Source organism: Xenopus laevis, chromosome 3L (assembly GCF_017654675.1).
Source record: "Xenopus laevis strain J_2021 chromosome 3L, Xenopus_laevis_v10.1, whole genome shotgun sequence".
Taxonomy (NCBI): Eukaryota; Metazoa; Chordata; class Amphibia; order Anura; family Pipidae; genus Xenopus; species Xenopus laevis.
This window is the reverse complement of record NC_054375.1, coordinates 272,846-294,106: the sequence shown is the minus strand read 5'-3', so window position 1 is coordinate 294,106 and position 21,261 is coordinate 272,846. Positions and strand designations below refer to the sequence as shown.

Here is a 21,261-nt window from a genome sequence, read left to right as displayed (position 1 = left end):
CTGAGATCAGCACCAACCCTACCGGTACAATATAGAGACACCCACCTATAGCTGAGATCAGCACCAACTCTACCGGTACAATATAGAGACACCCACCTATAGCTGAGATCAGCACCAACTCTACTGGTACAATATAGAGACACCCACCTATAGCTGAGATCAGCACCAACCCTACTGGTACAATATAGAGAGATGCCCACCTATAGCTGAGATCAGCCCCTACCCTAATGGTACAATATAGAGAGATGCCCACCTATAGCTGAGATCAGCACCAACCCTACTAGTACAATATAGAGACGCCCACCTATAGCTGAGATCAGCCTCTACCCTACTGGTACAATATAGAGAGATGCCCACCTATAGCTGAGATCAGCCCCTACCCTACTGGTACAATATAGAGAGATGCCCACCTATAGCTGAGATCAGCCCCTACCCTACTAGTACAATATAGAGAGATGCCCACCTATAGCTGAGATCAGCCCCTACCCTACTGGTACAATGTAGAGAGACGCCCACCTATAGCTGAGATCAGCACCAACCCTACCGGTACAATATAGAGACACCCACCTATAGCTGAGATCAGCACCAACTCTACTGGTACAATATAGAGACACCCACCTATAGCTGAGATCAGCACCAACCCTACTGGTACAATATAGAGAGATGCCCACCTATAGCTGAGATCAGCCCCTACCCTAATGGTACAATATAGAGAGATGCCCACCTATAGCTGAGATCAACACCAACCCTACTGGTACAATATAGCGAGACGCCCACCTATAGCTGAGATCAGCCCCTACCTTCTGGTACAATATAGAGAGACGCCAACCTATAGCTGAGATCAACACCAACCCTACTGGTACAATATAGAGAGATGCCCACCTATAGCTGAGATCAGCTCCAACCCTACTGGTACAATATAGAGAGACGCCCACCTATAGCTGAGATCAGCCCCTACCCTACTGGTCCAATGTAGAGAGACACCCACCTATAGCTGAGATCAGCCCCTACCCTACTGGTACAATAGAGAGAGATGCCCACCTATAGCTGAGATCAGCCCCTACCCTACTGGTACAATATAGAGAGACGCCCACCTATAGCTGAGATCAGCCCCTACCCTACTGGTCCAATGTAGAGAGACACCCACCTATAGCTGAGATCAGCCCCTACCCTACTGGTCCAATGTAGAGAGACACCCACCTATAGCTGAGATCTGCCCCTACCCTACTGGTCCGATGTAGAGAGACACCCACCTATAGCTGAGATCTGCCCCTACCCTACTGGTACAATAGAGAGAGATGCCCACCTATAGCTGAGATCAGCTCCAACCCTACTGGTACAATATAGAGAGACGCCCACCTATAGCTGAGATCAGCCCCTACCCTACTGGTCCAATGTAGAGAGACACCCACCTATAGCTGAGATCAGCCCCTACCCTACTGGTCCGATGTAGAGAGACACCCACCTATAGCTGAGATCTGCCCTTACCCTACTGGTACAATAGAGAGAGATGCCCACCTATAGCTGAGATCAGCCCCTACCCTACTGGTACAATATAGAGAGACGCCCACCTATAGCTGAGATCAGCCCCTACCCTACTGGTCCAATGTAGAGAGACACCCACCTATAGCTGAGATCAGCCCCTACCCTACTGGTCCAATGTAGAGAAACACCCACCTATAGCTGAGATCTGCCCCTACCCTACTGGTACAATAGAGAGAGAGATGCCCACCTATAGCTGAGATCAGCCCCTACCCTACTGGTACAATAGAGAGAGATGCCCACCTATAGCTGAGATCAGCTCCAACCCTACTGGTACAATAGAGAGAGATGCCCACCTATAGCTGAGATCAGCTCCAACCCTACTGGTACAATATAGAGAGAAGCCCACCTATAGCTGAGATCAGCCCCTACCCTACTGGTCCAATGTAGAGAGACACCCACCTATAGCTGAGATCAGCCCCTACCCTACTGGTCCAATGTAGAGAGACACCCACCTATAGCTGAGATCTGCCCCTACCCTACTGGTACAATAGAGAGAGATGCCCACCTATAGCTGAGATCAGCCCCTACCCTACTGGTACAATATAGAGAGACGCCCACCTATAGCTGAGATCAGCCCCTACCCTACTGGTCCAATGTAGAGAGACACCCACCTATAGCTGAGATCAGCCCCTACCCTACTGGTCCAATGTAGAGAAACACCCACCTATAGCTGAGATCTGCCCCTACCCTACTGGTACAATAGAGAGAGAGATGCCTACCTATAGCTGAGATCAGCCCCTACCCAACTGGTACAATAGAGAGAGATGCCCACCTATAGCTGAGATCAGCTCCAACCCTACTGGTAAAATATAGAGAGACGCCCACCTATAGCTGAGATCAGCTCCAACCCTACTGGTACAATATAGAGAGACGCTCACCTATAGCTGAGATCAGCCCCTACCCTACTGGTCCAATGTAGAGAGACACCCACCTATAGCTGAGATCAGCCCCTACCCTACTGGTCCAATGTAGAGAGACACCCACCTATAGCTGAGATCTGCCCCTACCCTACTGTTACAATAGAGAGAGATGCCCACCTATAGCTGAGATCAGCCCCTACCCTACTGGTACAATATAGAGAGACGCCCACCTATAGCTGAGATCAGCCCCTACCCTACTGGTCCAATGTAGAGAGACACCCACCTATAGCTGAGATCAGCCCCTACCCTACTGGTCCAATGTAGAGAAACACCCACCTATAGCTGAGATCTGCCCCTACCCTACTGGTACAATAGAGAGAGAGATGCCCACCGATAGCTGAGATCAGCCCCTACCCTACTGGTACAATAGAGAGAGATGCCCACCTATAGCTGAGATCAGCTCCAACCCTACTGGTACAATATAGAGAGACACCCACCTATAGCTGAGATCAGCCCCTACCCTACTGGTCCAATGTAGAGAGACACCCACCTATAGCTGAGATCAGCCCCTACCCTACTGGTCCAATGTAGAGAGACACCCACCTATAGCTGAGATCAGCCCCTACCCTACTGGTCCAATGTAGAGAGACACCCACCTATAGCTGAGATCAGCCCCTACCCTACTGGTCCAATGTAGAGAGACACCCACCTATAGCTGAGATCAGCCCCTACCCTACTGGTCCAATGTAGAGAGACACCCACCTATAGCTAAGATCTGCCCCTACCCTACTGGTACAATATAGAGAGACGCCCACACTGAAATGTTGCGCAGACACTGTGCTTCTTGTAGCTCGTCAGGCATTTCCTACTTTAAGTGTTTGCTGTTTCATTACAGGAATGAATGGTTATTTGGGTTTAGATTCTAGTGAGGACTCACAGGAGGAGAGCGATCTGAGAAAATAATTTTAAATAAATCTGAGCACCTGCTGCACGCGAGGCAATTGGGAGCCAGATGGCACTTGTTTATATTCACACTTACAACAAGCAGAAATTAAGAGGATTTCAGAAGTTAATTGTTTTAGTTAAAAAGAAGCTGTTTTTCTTAGGAAGCTTTCACTTTCTACTAAGTTTTTATTACACAGAACCATGGGGGGGGGCAGATGGACATGAAAGAGACATTTTCACATATATTTTGCAATTTTCTCATTACAGATTTCTGACCTTTTTGAAAAAAGACCTTGGGGCTCATTTATTATTGGGTAGGACAAGTAGCAGTCTGCTTGGATTTGAAGCCACATTCACATTATGTGTATTGCTCTCTGTATCTCAGAGTCATGCCCTCAACCCAACTGAACCCCTGTGCGATGAATTGCAACCCCAACCGATCCCCAACTTCTCTTGTGGCTGAATAGAAGCATCTCCAATGCAACAATCTTCCAATATCTGGTGGAAACCTTCCCAGAAGGGTAGTAACAGTTATAGCAGCAACAGTAGGAGTAACCCAACTGAGGGATCAATTGGAACCCCAACTGTGAGCCTGAACCCCAATATCAGTGCCCAACCTCACTAATGCTCTTGTGGCTGAATGGAAGCAACTCCCAGCAACATCCAGTGGGAACATTCCCAGAAGAGTAGAAGGTAAAACAGTGATTGTGATACTATTTGAGTGCAGGGTTGACTTGTCCAACCTTTGGCCCTTAGCTCATGAAATCAATCAGTCATTGATATTTGTTATACATTGGCTTCAACCAGGCCTTACTGCAAATACTTTGTCTTTAAATGAAAGGCGTTTGCAGCGAAGCAGCTCTAAGCCTCGTCCCTTGCCCAGAAAGGTGCCACTTGACTTGTTTTGTTTAATCTGTTCATGAGAGAAGGAATTTCTATTGAAGGAGAAAATGGCTCATTGAGGGAGTTCATGGCTGAGTGGCCAACATGCTACACAGGGGCCATTGGCTGAAAGACTTAACTATTCACAATAAAGGAACTGGGAGAAGCCTGTACCACAGGGGCACAATAATACCCTGTAATGGGATACTTGGCACCACAATACCTGACAGGAGCACCATTATTCAGGGACAGATAAGACATAGGAGCACAAACCTATCCATAAACACGGATCACTGGGGGAACATTGATATTTATGTACAAATGAATATTGATGAATATCCATAAACCTTCCTATTCATTTCCCAGGTGTCTTTTCAGTAACAGGTAAAGGGGGATTGGGCCCTACAGACCCCACATTCGGGTGCTTCCCAGCGCCGGATTTCAATGTGCGGCGCCCCTAGGCCGCGCGGTCCGACCAGGCGGCCGCGCGGTACTAGCGCCCACCTCACCTCCCCTTCCCAGCGCACCGGCGTTTTTTCGCCGGCGCAGCTGCTGTAATTGAATGGGGACGCACGCGTCCCCATAGTGCGGCTGGGCGGCATGCCGCCCCTATTTTTTTTCCGCCCTAGGCCCGGGCCTATGTGGCCTTGCCGTAAATCCGGGCCTGGTGCTTCCTAATGACCCTCCTTGGCAATGGGTGAAAGGGATTGGTGATAAATGCCCAAACACATTTGTGTTTTAGCCCTTAGATGTGCAAACCTGCGTCATTCTTCTCTCTGCTCTTCCCTTGAAAAAATGTCATGGTTCAGACACAAAGGGGCAAATTCTTTTTAATTTGTCACTAATTACATGATACACTATGGGGCAAGCGTCATTGCTTCTTGGGGAATCAGGTGGGGCACTAAATGGTTGGCAAACAGCAGCAATTGGGTTCCCAATCAGAACTGTACATCCCATAGATGAATTGTGGGAAACTGCGTGGAAGGTGCAGGTAGGACACACAGATGCAAGAGGAACATTGAGGGGTGATGCTCCCCAGGTTCCCTACACATGTTGCACTTACACATTTTGCAGTACAAATGCACTTTTGGGGTGCACTCTTTTTTTGGATGCTATTGGGCCCTGTCTTTGGAGTTTGCATTAGTGGGTAGGTACTGCCCCCCCCATCCCTGGCATCATCCTGAGGGGTCCCTCAAGCCTTACAATTAAGCAGAGGTTATTCCTATGAAATCCCAAACACACACTGACCCCCACCTGTACATTGCTCACCAGAGCTGGAGAAATGAAACCTTTGGTGTGATGTTGGGTGGAGGAACATTTGCACTTCACACATCGATGTCTCTGACTCCCCAGCACAAAGGGATTAGTTCCACAGGAATCCGCTTATCTGACGGCGCAGCTGCTGCCGCTACACACAACCTTCAAGTAGTTTCATGTCTGGAACCAGAAACTGGAGAAAAGAACTGCACCCATCGCCCAATTCAACTTAAACTCTATCCCTGTCCTGTAACCTTATCCCTAACCCTGTCCTGTAACCTTAATCAAAACCCTGTCCTGTAACCGTAACCCTATCCCTGTTCTGTTACCCTATCCCTAACCTTATCCTCTAACCAGTGGCATAACTATATGTTACTGGGCCCCACAGCAAATTAATTTTAGGGCCCCCAACCTATCCAGAGGTTGTCCTGTTTTTTCAATATTTATTGAAATTGTATATGAACTAGACTAGAGCCTCATGGGGCCCCTATACCATCTGGGCCCCCCTGCAGCCGCAGGGTCTGCTTCCTCTATAGTTACGCCCCTGCCTCTAACCCTATCTCTATCCCTAACCCTGTCCTGTAACCCTAATCAAAACCCTGTCCTGTAACCCTATTCCTATCAATAACCCTATCACTAACCTTGTCCCCTAACCCTATCTCTATCCCTAACCCTGTCCTGTAACCCTAATAAAAACCCTGTCCTGTAACCCTATCCCTGTTCTGTAACCCTATCTCTAACCCTATCACTAACCTTGTCCCCTAACCCTATCTCTATCCCTAACCCTGTCCTGTAACCCTATCCCTGTTCTGTAACCCTAACCCTATCGCTAACCCTGTCCTGTAACCATAACACTATCATAAACCTGTCCCCTAACCCTATCTCTATCCCTAACCCTGTCCTGTAACACGAACCCTAACCTTTTCCCCTAATCCTATCCCGAATCCTGTCCCCTAACCCTAATCCTATCCCTAACTCTGTCCTGTAACTATAACATTATCCCTAAACCAGTGTGGGACACATGTACATAGATACATATATATATATATATATACAGTGAGATATAGATAGATACAGTATATGCCCTCGCACACACACACATACATATACACACATGTAACCTCAGATAGACACACTCACACACAATTAACTCCTTCTTCCCTCAAATGAATAACCCTCTGAGGGCTGTATGTTAATGGGGCAATTGCATAGTTGCTGTGACGGGATCTGTATAATCGATTGCCCCTCTAATCCGGCCTGAGCCTGAGCTCACATTTAGCTGGGAGTCCAGAGTCGCCTCATTTCCAAGTTTCAGGAGGGAGATCAATAGAATAGAAATTGCTTATGGTAATCACACGTTCAATCGTTAGCCATCAGCATAACCAATCGGCTGCCCCCAGGCAACTTCCCAAATTGAAAGCGTTAATGAGGGTGAATATTATTTCCCTGATCTGTGATGGGTAATTAAATACCCGGCTGCTCTCTCTGCTCCCAGATATTCCGAAGTTGTGCCGGCCATGGGGCTGCCATACACAGTAGCGCTGTCAGCAGCCTGAGTGGAATTGAATTGGCAGCTGGGATATTGCTGGGACAAGCACACAGTCATATTAGCTGCAAATTCATTACAGAGCTGGAAAATAAAAGCAATTAAGCACAATTGACTGTATTTAAAGTGCTGTAATTAAACAACACATTGTCTGTGAGTGACTGAGCCACATCTGTCAGTTGTTAGAGAGGCGCTGGCACTTAGTGGGGACCTGCAACTGCCCAGGGGGGGCACCAAGGGGGTGATTAGTGAAAATTACCTTTTTTACCACTTTTAACATCTTTTCCCCTTTCACAGAAACTATCATTTAATCCATTGTTGAAAGAGGTGCAGCCTGAGGGAATGCAGTTCATTCAGCAAACAAAGTGCCATGTTGTTTTACCCACAATGTTCTAGGTTGTGGTTGTGTGTAATGCACCAATACAGACGCAATATATGAGCGGCTGCAGAAAATGTTTCTGGGGGGCTTGGGAACAGACATTGGGTCCCACCACAATTAAAATTGAAATGCCTGTGAAAAGTATTATCCATTTTGGTTACTTGCATCTTTGACTGTACCAAATGTCTTTCCCCATAACTGATCCCTTCCATTCCCTTTATCAGCTTAGTCGCTCTTCTCTGTACTTTCTCTATTTCATTACTGTCCCTTATATATTTATATATAGTGATCATATCCCCTTATATATTTATATATAGTGATCATATCCCCTTATATATTTATATATAGTGATCATATCCCTCTTGTATATTTATATATAGTGATCATATCCCCTTATATATTTATATATAGTGATCATATCCCCTTATATATTTATATATAGTGATCATATCCCCTTATATATTTATATATAGTGATCATATCCCCCTTATATATTTATATATAGTGATCATATCCCCTTATATATTTATATATAGTGATCATATCCCCTTATATATTTATATATAGTGATCATATCCCCCTTATATATTTATATATAGTGATCATATCCCTTATATATTTATATATAGTGATCATATCCCCCTTATATATTTATATAGAGTGATCATATCCCCCTTATATATTTATATAGAGTGATCATATCCCCCTTATATATTTATATAGAGTGATCATATCCCCTTATATATTTATATATAGTGATCATATCCCCCTTATATATTTATATAGAGTGATCATATCCCCCTTATATATTTATATAGAGTGATCATATCCCCCTTATATATTTATATATAGTGATCATATACCCCTTATATATTTATATATAGTGATCATATCCCCTTATATATTTATATATAGTGATCATATCCCCCTTATATATTTATATAGAGTGATCATATCCCCCTTATATATTTATATATAGTGATCATATCCCCTTATATATTTATATATAGTGATTATATCCCCCTTATATATTTATATAGAGTGATCATATCCCCCTTATATATTTATATAGAGTGATCATATCCCCCTTATATATTTATATATAGTGATCATATCCCCTTATATATTTATATATAGTGATCATATCCCCTTATATATTTATATATAGTGATCATATCCCCCTTATATATTTATATATAGTGATCATATCCCCCTTATATATTTATATAGAGTGATCATATCCCCCTTATATATTTATATAGAGTGATCATATCCCCCTTATATATTTATATATAGTGATCATATTCCAGAAACCCAGACAAACGGAATTAGGAGGTTATGGATTTGAATTGACGTTAACTTCAAGCAAGCACAAAATCTAATTGTTAGCTCTTGTGGTTGTTATTAGAGAAGTGCAGCAAGTCATGTTAAGTGCAAGCCTCGTGTCGAGGTGCTTTGGGATTTGTTCCTTGTTAGAGGACAGTGAATTACGGGAGTCTGTCATCTCTCCTGTATTAACGCACAAATCCGCAGCATCAATCTCTTGTTTGTTCCACAGCCGCCCCTGTTTTGCAATACAAATGGCATAATTACTTGTTTCTGGCTAGCGGGTCCTGCTACTTCTGTTCATTTTTTAAATGCAAATCATAGAGAGAATTTCCTAGTCGAGTCCCAGGCAGAAAGGGCCCAGTCAGACTATGACGGACAGCTCAGCCCTAAATAAATAGAGTGCTCCTAATGAAAGCTGAATTAAAGCAGCCCCTGAAACCGCGATTGATTGGCTATTGGAATATGTTAATGGGGTGTAATAGGTTACTTTCAAGCTTGGGGCACACTGCATTTGCAGGAACTTTCCTAAACTTTCTGTGACTTAAAATAAGAAACTGATCAAACATGGCAGCTCGGAACCTCACCGGCCTAGTAATGGTCTAAAGTCAATGGAACCATCTTCATGTTTCTCTCATGTTTTTGGCTCTTTCTAAGGGTTATTTACTCCCAGAGGTTGCTCCGTGCATGGACCCATGAGAGGCAGATCTAAAGGGGAAGCTCTGGTGCCCAACTCAGGCAACAGATAAAGCACTGGAAGTAGAAGATGTTGGGGAGATGTCCAGGAAGATTTCCCAAATAGAAATGATACATGGACATTAAGCAGCAGCTGGTAGGGGACACTTGTCTAAGAAATAGATGAAATGCAGTATAAAAGGATTGATTGAAAGCCTAAACTTCCCCACTTTGAGCACGTTGATCTTTTTGTGGCTTGTTTTTCCCCTTTTTTGAGCTTTCATTACGGGGATATCATCAATTCTCCTTCCTTGTCATTTTTACTGAACCATGAAATGGACAAAGCTCAGGAGAACTGTAAAGCAGAATCCCTTTCTGTCATTATTTCTTTATTCTCCCGACGAGCAGCAGAAAAAACATTATGTGAGAGTGAAAATCCACAAAGACCCTCTTGTTTTGGGCTCTTTAACCTTTGTTTTAAAGCCAAAGTTTGATGTGAAAAGGGGCTGGTACAATCCCATTAGAAAGATTTGTTCTATCATATAACGCAGAGGCCAAATCTTCAGCCTCGCAAATTCTCTCCTTGCTGAGCATTTACAGTATATATAAAATAAAGCACTGGCAGAAACTACGGTTATATCTAGGTAGTTCTATATAATAAGTATGTGCAGGGCTTGGTGTAGGACATTCTGTATCTTCTATGTGGCCACCACAACATTCTCTAGAAGCAGAACTTGTACAATGAAGCGTCTTTGGGTCAGTCTTGTGGACAATCACAGTCACATTGAGTTGATCTACAGTATAACAAAGGATGATATAAAGTTTCACATACTGAAGCCAAGGACTAGTTTTAGGGTTAATTTTTCCCTCAGTTATGGTTAAAACAGAACAAATGTTTATCTTGGAGGTAACATCTGAGTTTGGATTTAGTGTAGAAAGAGTAGTCCGATGTCTCTAACCCCAAAACCCCATAGAGGCCTTGCTGCTTAATCACCAGTAGATCTTCCAGAGGACACGAGGACATCCATTGAGTTATTCTGAGATCCTTTGAAGAATTCTCTCCCTGAAGCTCTTGTACTGGCAGATCCATAATATAAAGTCAAGGAAGGGCAGGATGGCTTTGTAGCAAAATGGAAGCAGCTTCCAGGGGGCCTTCTAGTCTAAAATCAACTGGTCTTCTCCAACAGAGGTAAACTATAGCTAAGTTGGAAACTCTTAGCTCACCGTTTTTCTTTCCTCAGGACAAACCCTCACTGAAAAAAAAGAAGAAATATATAATTCTGATATTATATTAAGTATGGGGTCCTCCTGTGGAAACCCTTCTAATTCAGGTTAATCACCTCTCTCTGTGTGACCAATGGCATGGCATCCTCGTGTTTTTTGTTTTTGCAAGACACGACACTGCTCTGTTCATATTTGGCCCAAATGTTCTGCCTAAATTCTCTCAGCTTCCAAGAAAATCATTAATAGGACGTCTAAAGCTTAGTTTTACTATTAAGCTGTACTTTAGTGCAAATTCCACGAAATGTTCAGGTGCAACTTGTTTCTTAATGAAGAGAAATGTGATTTCTGGCTGATCCCTTCTGGAAGGAGTTGAGTGAAGGAGAAGAAGAAGACGGGCCTGGGACTTGTGTGATAGGGAGGCAGAATATTGTGATTGGAGAAACCCCTTCGTTTTGGGCTTCTGAATGTAAATGCTTGATTTGAGCCAAAGGTTATAAGCGACATTGTTCTGGGATTCTTCATATTGGCAAATTGTGTAATAAAAACGAGATTGGCCGCTAAATGGATCACAACAGGTGAGATGAATTCTCATCACATTGAGACACTGACTTGTGAAAACATCTTCCCGGAGCAGAAGAGCTTCCCACTGTGAGGTGCCTGATTGAACATGGGCCTGACTCAAGTGCAGAAGAGGCTTCTTCTTGTTTTCCCTAAATTACTGGCCGCTCTTGTCACTTGATCATCAGGGACTGAATTGCAAATGAGTGCTAAGGCTGATGGGTATAACTTGGCAACAGCTCGGCTCCTTTAGAGACTGCAGGCAATGAGACAGCTAGACAGGCCTTGTAGGCATCCAACATATTCAATTGTGCATTTGAGGTGCCCCTGCCCGTGCTGTGATCACACCCTCGCCCAGACCCAACACCTGCCTCTGGCACCTGCACTCGCTCATTTACATTCATCTTGGTGTCACCTCTCAGACACTCACATCCACCTTCTCTACACACCCAGACAGCAGAGCGTCAAAACATGGAAATTCTTTCCAGTCTGAAAAGAGACGACGCTGTGCCAAGAGGCCTTGCCTAAATATTTCTATATGTGCAAAATACATAGGGATTTGAGTTCTTCATATTAATATATAGGCACATTTGTACATTAAACCCACGGGGTCCCCACAATGCCTGCCCCCCTTTGCATTTTCATTTCACATAATAATGTTTCAGGCTTTACCAATTATGAGACAGATTTAATTTTATGAACTCTACTAATTTGATTCCAGATTGTCCTGTAGAGCCAGATACAATTCCGTGAGAAAAACTAATTACGCTGTTTATCTCATGAAAAGGTCTATGGGTAAATTAGACTGACTCTTGTGTATTTGTGACACGTGTGTGTGTAATTCTAACAAAGCAATGCAAATAGATCATCGCAGAGAATTCCTAATGATCCCAATGCTAAATATTTCTACGAGTCTGAACGTGGGATTCCCATTGGAAGAACAGAATTTGGGAACAATAATGCACACGGGCACTCAGCTAGATGAGAGCACATAGAGACGGGGCTGGGAGTTGTTGAAAGCCCTTGAAGAGAGAAGGGTGTCTATTAGACATCACAATCCCAAATCAGTGGCACTTACAGAACGAAGCACCATCATTATCATTTGTATCAGGGGTTTATTAAGTGCTTAATAGGATCCCACGTCTCCTTCACTAATGATATAAATCAACAGTAAAGAACCAGGGAAGAGAATCCATGAAACACACAAGCTCTTGCTTTCAGTTGTAACCAGTCTGGTCATTGGGTCAGTGGGTCAAGGGCCTGGGAGGGCCCCTCATCAGTACCTCAAATACAGACCCGCTGAAAAGCTACTCAGTAACAGGAGGATTAGCAGCCTTTTTATATAAAGCACTAATAGGCCAAAGGCTCCAGCCAATACACCAAGCTGCATTATTAGAGTTTGTTTGTCACTATCAGACTGATCTAGTTTCACCCACTGCCTCATTTACAGACTCCCTGCTCCTCCCCCTGTGAGCCCCCAATATAATGTTTTAGTCCCACCCACTGCTTCAGTTACACATGCCCTGCTCCTCCCCCTGTAAGCCCCCAATATAATGTTTTAGTCCCACCACTGCTTCAGTTACACACGCCCTGCTCCTCCCACTATAAGCCGCCATCAGAGTGTTTTAGTCCCACCCACTGCTTCAGCTACACACGCCCTGCTCCTCCCACTATAAGCCGCCATCAGTGTTTTAGTCCCACCCACTGCTTCAGTTGCACACACCCTGCTCCTCCCACTATAAGCCGCCATAAGAGTATTTTAGTCCCACCCACTGCTTCAGGTACACATGCCCTGCTCCTCCCACTATAAGCCGCCATCAGTGTTTTAGTCCCACCCACTGCTTCAGTTGCACACACCCTCCTCCTCCCACTATAAGCCGCCATCAGTGTTTTAGTCCCACCCACTGCTTCAGTTACACATGCCCTGCTCCTCCCACTATAAGCCGCCATCAGAGTGTTTTAGTCCCACCCACTGCTTCAGTTACACACACCCTGCTCCTCCCACTATAAGCCGCCATCAGAGTGTTTTAGTCCCACCCACTGCTTCAGTTACACACGCCCTGCTCCTCCCACTATAAGCCGCCATCAGTGTTTTAGTCCCACCCACTGCTTCAGTTACACATGCCCTGCTCCTCCCACTATAAGCCGCCATCAGAGTGTTTTAGTCCCACCCACTGCTTCAGTTACACACACCCTGCTCCTCCCACTATAAGCCGCCATCAGAGTGTTTTAGTCCCACCCACTGCTTCAGTTACACACACCCTGCTCCTCCCACTATAAGCCGCCATCAGAGTGTTTTAGTCCCACCCACTGCTTCAGTTGCACATGCCCTGCTCCTCGCCCTGTAAGACCCCATTAGAATGTTTTAGTCCCACCCACTCCTTCAGTTACACATGCCCTGCACCTCCCCCTGTGAGCTCCCATTGGAGTGACCACCACAAGGGAATCTGATGGAAATTGGGGCATTTTGTTTTCACCCAGAAAGTATAACATTGTGTAGGAAAGTGGCCCCTTCAATGGCAGAGATTTCTTTGCTTCTCCTATAAAAGTCTCTTCTTCCTAATGTCGGGGGAACTAAAGGAATTCAGCTTCACTCCATCAAACCTCCTGCTCCATACATTGCATATTTAATGCTTTAGATTCACTTTCAGTGATTATTAAATTAGGAAACATCTAGTTGTTTAAAGGACAACTAAGATATCTCTTTTTAATTTTTTCAGCTTCCTGGCTGAGTTTTGAGCCAATATAACCACCTCTATGGGTAACGGATTTAGTTCCATCCCTATGGAAAGATAGACAAGTTGCTGGGGGGGGGGCTTTATGGTCATATTAAGGCTGTACACCACGTGTTGTACAACAGCCCTTTATATAATCAGACAATCAATATACTGTGCCCTTATTTGTTCTTTCCCAAAGCTCTGGCACTTTTTAGGTTGAGTTTCCAACCTCACAATTGTGCCAGGTTCCTCACTGAGACAACCCATAGACAACTCATAGACTGAGACAACCCATAGACTGAGACAACCCATGGACTGAGACAACCCATAGACTGAGACAACCCATAGACTGAGACAACCCATAGACTGAGAAAACCCATTGACTGAGACAACCCATAGACTGAGACAACCCATGGACTGAGACAACCCATAGACTGAGACAACCCATAGACTGAGACAACCCATAGACTGAGACAACCCATGGACTGAGACAACCCATAGACTGAGACTACCCATAGAAAGCTCTGCCCCTTCCCGCCCCATGCCAGTGTCCTTAGCTTGAGTGCCAACAGGAATACAGAGCTGGCAATCCTTTTTCATGGTTTATTTGCATTTCACATGAAGACTGGACAACTGCAGAGGGAAGTCAAGACCCCAATACAGACCCTGAAGGTCACATCCAATTCCAGAGGATCATCCCCCAATTCCTAAAGGTACAGAACCCCCCGTAATATCCCAACTGCCATGGAAATAGTGACTAAATACCCTACGACCCATGTCAGGCCCCGGCTGGGCTGAGGGAGGGGCAGTAAGTAAGCAATGGTGTGTAGGATTCTGGATCCGGTAAAGATCCGGAAATGCAGCAAAGCACTAGCCAAATTAGGGTTGGTGAGGGCGTAGATCAAGCCAATGGCAACGAATGGTACAATGTTCTCAATGTCATTCAGGTGGCACCTGTGGGCACAAAGCACAAAATAGATCATTTTACAGTGGGCCCATACGACTCGGGACAATATGAGCCCTCTAATAATATAAATATACATGAAGTCACGCAGATCAGCTGGGAGTCTCATTGGAGGATTTCTTTGCATACTAATTGGAGCCTCTTGCCCTGTGAAGTACTTGGGAATGCTGGGCAATATTGCTTATAATATTGCTTATAATATTGCTTATATAGTTGTACAGCCCTTGGACTACAGATCCCAGCATGCCTAAATGATTGATAAAATGGAGTATGCTGGGATTTGGAAGGCAGCAATGTGTAGGTAAAGGTTGCTTGAACAAACATTGTTTAACTCTACTTTCACATCTGTTGCTTCAACTGGAACGATTAGAAAGAACAGAAATGTCCAGTTCTTTTCAGCATCTGGAGAATATCTGGACTTTGCTCTCAGACACTGTCTAACTGTCTGTGTGACTGTGTGATGATGACATCACTAATATGTCAGCACAGGAATGATGTCATCATTGCATCACTGGCTCACTGTTAACCCACTCTGACCCTGAGAAAACAGTGAGCCCCCCCCATCAGAGGTTCCATCGCAGCTGATAAATCGCCGTCACACTGAAGGAAACAAAAGCGTAAAGATTCGTGGCCTTTTCCTTAACCTGCTCGGCTTTGGGCACTTTGATAAATTGGCCGTTTTGTTTCCATCGCGCTCTGTCACATTGAGGAAATGCTCGGGCCGACTCTTTAATGTCTTTTCGAATAAATGTCAGGCCAAGCGGCACCCGAGCTGTAATATTTCCCCTGGTTACTGCGCTACGTGGAGATGGGAGAGAGGTTTGTGGGGAAGGAAGGGAATTAGTGGGGCCAATTTATTTCCTGTGAATCACATGAACAGAACCCTCGTGGGCCCATATTTGTTAGTTCTGCCAAGATGAAGACTGCGCCACTATAAAGAAAGTCCCTGGCGCCAGCAATAAGATCAGCAAGAACTTGGGTTAAGGCACAGACACTCAGATTAGAGTGCAAGCACTTGGGTTAAGGAACAGACACTCAGATTAGAGTGCAAGCACTTGGGTTAAGGCACAGACACTCAGATTAGAGTGCAAGCACTTGGGTTAAGGCACAGACACTCAGATTAGAGTGCAAGCACTTGGGTTAAGGCACAGACACACAGATTAGAGTGCAAGCAATTGGGTTAAGGCACAGACACTCAGATTAGAGTGCAAGCACTTGGGTTAAGGTACAGACACTCAGATTACAGTGCAAGCACTTGGGTTAAGGCACAGACACTCAGATTAGAGTGCAAGCACTTGGGTTAAGGCACAGACACTCAGATTAGAGTGCAATACCTTGGGTTGAGGCATACACACTCAGATTAGAGTGCAATTACTTGGGTTAAGGCACAGACACTCAGATTAGAGTGCAAGACTTTGGGTTAAGGCACAGACACTCAGATTAGAGTGCAATTACTTGGGTTAAAACACAGACACTCAGATTAGAGTGCAAGACCTTGGGTTGAGGCACACACACTCAGATTAGAGTGCAATTACTTGGGTTAAGGCACAGACACTCAGATTAGTGTGCAAGACCTTGGGTTAAGGCACAGACACTCAGATTAGAGTGCAAGCACTTGGGTTGAGGCACAGACACTCAGATTAGAGTGCAAGACCTTGGGTTAAGGTACAGACACTCAGATTAGAGTGCAATTACTTGTGTTAAAACACAGACACTCAGATTAGAGTGCAAGACCTTGGGTTGAGGCACACACACTCAGATTAGAGTGCAATTACTTGGGTTAAGGCACAGACACTCAGATTAGAGTGCAATTACTTGGGTTAAGGCACAGACACTCAGATTAGTGTGCAAGACCTTGGGTTTAGGCACAGACACTCAGATTAGAGTGCAAGCACTTGGGTTGAGGCACAGACACTCAGATTAGAGTGCAAGAACTTGGGTTAAAGCACAGACACTCAGATTAGAGTGCAAACCCTTGGGTTAAGGTACACACACTCAGATTAGAGTGCAAACACTTGTTCCCTCTAATTCCTTCTCAGATATGTGCTAACTCTAACCTAATTCTTTTTTGTGCACATTTGAAACTTGTGTGCGCATTTTTTAAAAACTGTGTGCTCAGGTCAGAATTAATAGAAAATGTTGTGTTTTCACACAAAATTCTTTGTGCGCACCACAAATCCTCCTGTTTCATTCTGTGACCCCCCCCCCATTTGCTGCCATATTGCTGTAAGTGCAAAGTAACTTGCTGGTGTTAAATAATAAATAGGTGCTAAATTGCACCAATGCGGCCATCAGAGCAGCCAATCAGATCTCTGCTTCCATTAGAACTTGCAGGAGCTTGATTGAGACAAATTGCTTGTTGCTATAGGCAACTGCATGAGGGCAATTTAGCACCTATTTTAGCATATGAGGCTGAGGGTATTTTCCCGGGGAGGGGGGTAATATTCACAGAATCATATCTCATTCTTTTGTCAGGTTTTGCCGATGTGAGGCAAAGTGACGCCCTCTAGTGGCCACCCCGGAGAATCTTCCCAAAACGACCTGTACCCTTGGCCTGATACAGACTGGCAATTGGGTATTAAATGGCACAGAGTGCAAAGTCAGCAAATATGTAGGCAAGTTAACTAGTATATATACTAGTCAGTAACTAGTATATATAACATTTATATAGTGTTACTAGTATAGACAGCACTGAACTGATGCAACTGCTTACTTGTGTCCAACACACTCGGGTTCTGCCCGTTTGTGAAAGGCCCCACCATTGGCATCACTTCATTAGTTTAGTGCGACACTGGAACTGGTACAAGGGGCCATGGGATATGGGAGAGGTAAAGGGGGTCACAAGAGGTGGGAGTGGTAAAGGGGGTCACAAGAGGTGGGAGTGGCAGACAGAGCTACAGGGGTTGGTGACAGGAGTCTCACCTGCGAACACGTTCGACATCTTCATCTGTTTTCAGTAGCTTTTTGGTGTCCCCTCCCTTAGCGTGAACTCTGGCGTCTTCAGGGTTTGCAAAAACCTTTAGTCAAACACAGGAAGAAATTGGTCATTTGCCAAACTCCAAGAGATTTCATATCACTAACCTCCTCTCCCTACTCATACAACTCTTTCATATAAAACTAAACTAGCCCTAGTACTAACCTCACCTCCCAACTCTAAAGGGCTTTCATACAACTAACACTAAACTAGCCTTAGTACTAACCTCACCTCCCAACTCTAAAGGGCTTTCATACAACTAACACTAAACTAGCCCTAGTACTAACCTCACCTCCCAACTCTAAAGGGCTTTCATACAACTAACACTAAACTAGCCCTAGTACTAACCTCACCTCCCAAATCTAAAGGGCTTTCATACAACTAACACTAAACTAGCCCTAGTACTAACCTCACCTCCCAACTCTAAAGGGCTTTCATACAACTAACACTAAACTAGCTTTAGTACTAACCTCAACTCCCAACTCTAAAGGGCTTTCATACAACTAACATTAAACTAGCCTTAGTACTAACCTCACCTCCCAACTCTAAAGGGCTTTCATACAACTAACATTAAACTAGCCTTAGTACTAACCTCACCTCCCAAGTCTAAAGGGCTTTCATACAACTAACACTAAACTAGCCCTAGTACTAACCTCACCTCCCAAATCTAAAGGGCTTTCATACAACTAACACTAAACTAGCCTTAGTACTAACCTCAACTCCCAACTCTAAAGGGCTTTCATACAACTAACACTAAACTAGCCCTAGTACTAAGCTCACCTCCCAACTCTAAAGGGCTTTCATAGAACTAACATTAAAATAACCCTAACTACTAACATCTCCTATCTCTACAGTGTTTCATACAACTAACAATAAATTGACCTTATCTTCAGCTTAGAACCCAAATAAATCTAGTGGTGCCAGGTTTTGGGGAAGGTCCCTTTAACAATGTGGGTGGGGCTTGTGACAAGGTTATGGCATATCTCACGGGAGGTGCAGTAACCTGGGGGAGATAGAATATTCTCCATGTTTCCCTCACCTTCTTGGTAAGTCGGAAGTACGCAGTGGCAATGCTCATCACCATCATCTTCAGGAGGACAATGGTGGAGTAGGTGGCATACGCCCGCAGCACCTCACTGTCCATCAGACTCGAGAGATTCGCCATTGTCTCTGCACCTTATGGAAAGAAATGTAGACACCTCCTGGTTCAGGAAAAGTCCTAGAGGCCATTGCAGTAAATGACACTAGTAATCGGCCAATAACAAGAAGGAACTGGCTGGAACTGAACACAGACACTTTCAACTATGAAGTAGTAAATGTTGGTCCTACACTTCTCTGTCTTGGACCAATGATCCATTCATTTCTGCCCTGGATTCATGTCCTTTAATGGCCCACTCCTCAATTCCTTGGCCTAATTTCCCACTCCTGTTTGTCCTGAACCAACATTGCACTCATCCAGTCTTGGACTGACCCACTGGGATATCAGGAAAACTCCCAGTGGGCCCAGGTGGCAGTAGGCCTCTTGCTTCTAAACATTTGGCCTATTTCATGGTCATTCCTTAGCTAAAGAGGCTAAATAGATGGAATAATAGATTATAGTATATAAAGAAAAGAGACTAGGAGAATTGAGGTTGAGTGAGGAGTAGGGTTGCCACCTGGCCGGTGTTTTTCTGGCCTGGCCAGTAAAAATGATGGCTGATCGGGCGGTATTTTTTCCGGAGAGGAAGAAAATAGTACTGAGAGTGAGCCCCTGGTCTAAGGTTTTTTGGTGGGCCCCTGGTGTCCCAGACTGACACTGCACTCATCTATGCAGTTGGTCAATGTCCCACTGGTGCAGATTGGGAACGTGGGGAATGTGTAGAGAGAGCTGAAGTTAATGCTGGCTCCTTGTGACTGCACCTGGGGGTGTAACTGAACATTCCTGTTTTGAGAAGTGACTACATTCCTGCAGGGGGGGCGGGGGTATGAGCAGGAGCAGTAGGGGGAAATGATTAGTGAGGAAAGAGACTGGAGGGAAATGTGGGGACAGGTGAGGGGGTGAGACAGATCAGCGAGTCCCATAGGAACATTTAGATATCCACGTGCTGGAGAGCAGGTTGGGAATTGGTTCCAAAGTACAGGGCAGAGCTGCTGAGAAACCAGTGCAGACTGCAGCATGACCTGGCACACTTTATACAAGGCCAGTAGTAAAGGGATGAGTTTGGAAAACTGCCGGAGGGTGGGGAAATCACAATGACTCGGCAGAATTACAGACTGAATGTGAATTGCATAAACAGGTCCCAGGAAATGAACATGTTCTCTGTCTCTACTACTCTTTCTACTTCTATGTCGTCCTGCCCCTTTAATTTCCTCCAGTGTAAATATTTCCTACTGAGTGTACCCCCCCCCAGTGCCCCCGAGCCCCATAGGAAGTACAGGTATAGAGTGGGGGCACAAAGGGCTAGTGAACTTCTGTCTAATGGGCTATTTGATCTGGATCACATGCTGTATAACCTGAATACACTCACCCCCATCATCAACTGCAGATTTCCTGGGGGTCCAGCTCATGTATCGTTGCCCCCGTTAAGTAAAGAAAAGCCTCAGTGAAACAGAGTAAAGTGTGAAACAGAGTAAAGTGTCAGCTCAAAGTCCCAGGAATGTGGCAGAAGCACATGGATCCGGAGCCTGAATTCCCAACATTCCCGAGTCAATCCCAGAGCTGGGACTTCACTTCTCATGATAAAACTCACCTGAGATCTGTGTCTGTCTGTCGTCTGTCTGTCGTCTGTCTGACACTCTCACTCACTCTGTGACTCCCCCAATGAGACCTTCTACCTACAGAGCCAGCCCTGCCCCTCCCATTCACTTACTGTACTCTCACCCCTCCCCCACTCATTTCTCACAATCCTCCACTCACTGTGTCTCACTGTGCCCAGTAACTCCCACCAATCCCCAAGTCTCTCCCTCTGCCCCAGTCATTACCCACAATGCTCTTCTCAGTCCCTCTGCCCCAGTAATTACCCACAATGCTCTTCTCAGTCCCACTGCCCCAGTAATTACCCACAATGCTCTTCTCAGTCCCACTGCCCCAGTAATTACCCACAATGCTCTTCTCAGTCCCACTGCCCTAGTAATTACCCACAATGCTCTTCTCAGTCCCACTGCCCCAGTAATTACCCACAATGCTCTTCTCAGTCCCACTGCCCCAGTAATTACCCACAATGCTCTTCCCTGTCCCACTGCCCCAGTCATTACCCACAATGCTCTTCTCAGTCCCACTGCCCCAGTAATTACCCACAATGCTCTTCTCAGTCCCACTGCCCTAGTAATTACCCACGATGCTCTTCCCTTTCCCACTGCCCCAGTAATTACCCACAATGCTCTTCCCTGTCCCACTGCCCCAGTAATTACCCACAATGCTCTTCCCTTT

At 45.0% G+C, this 21,261-nt stretch overlaps 1 protein-coding gene across 1 annotated transcript; it reads right to left on the bottom strand.

Moving 5' to 3' along the window:
- Positions 1-14,503: 14,503 nt before the first annotated feature.
- Positions 14,504-20,599, bottom strand: mgst1.L (microsomal glutathione S-transferase 1 L homeolog). The gene is given in 4 exon segments (NM_001091251.1): positions 14,504-14,868; positions 17,801-17,895; positions 18,892-19,028; positions 20,582-20,599. Coding segments are annotated over 3 exon segments (468 nt in total). The 5' UTR covers positions 19,018-19,028; positions 20,582-20,599; the 3' UTR covers positions 14,504-14,621.
- Between the last annotated feature and the right edge of the window lie 662 nt (positions 20,600-21,261).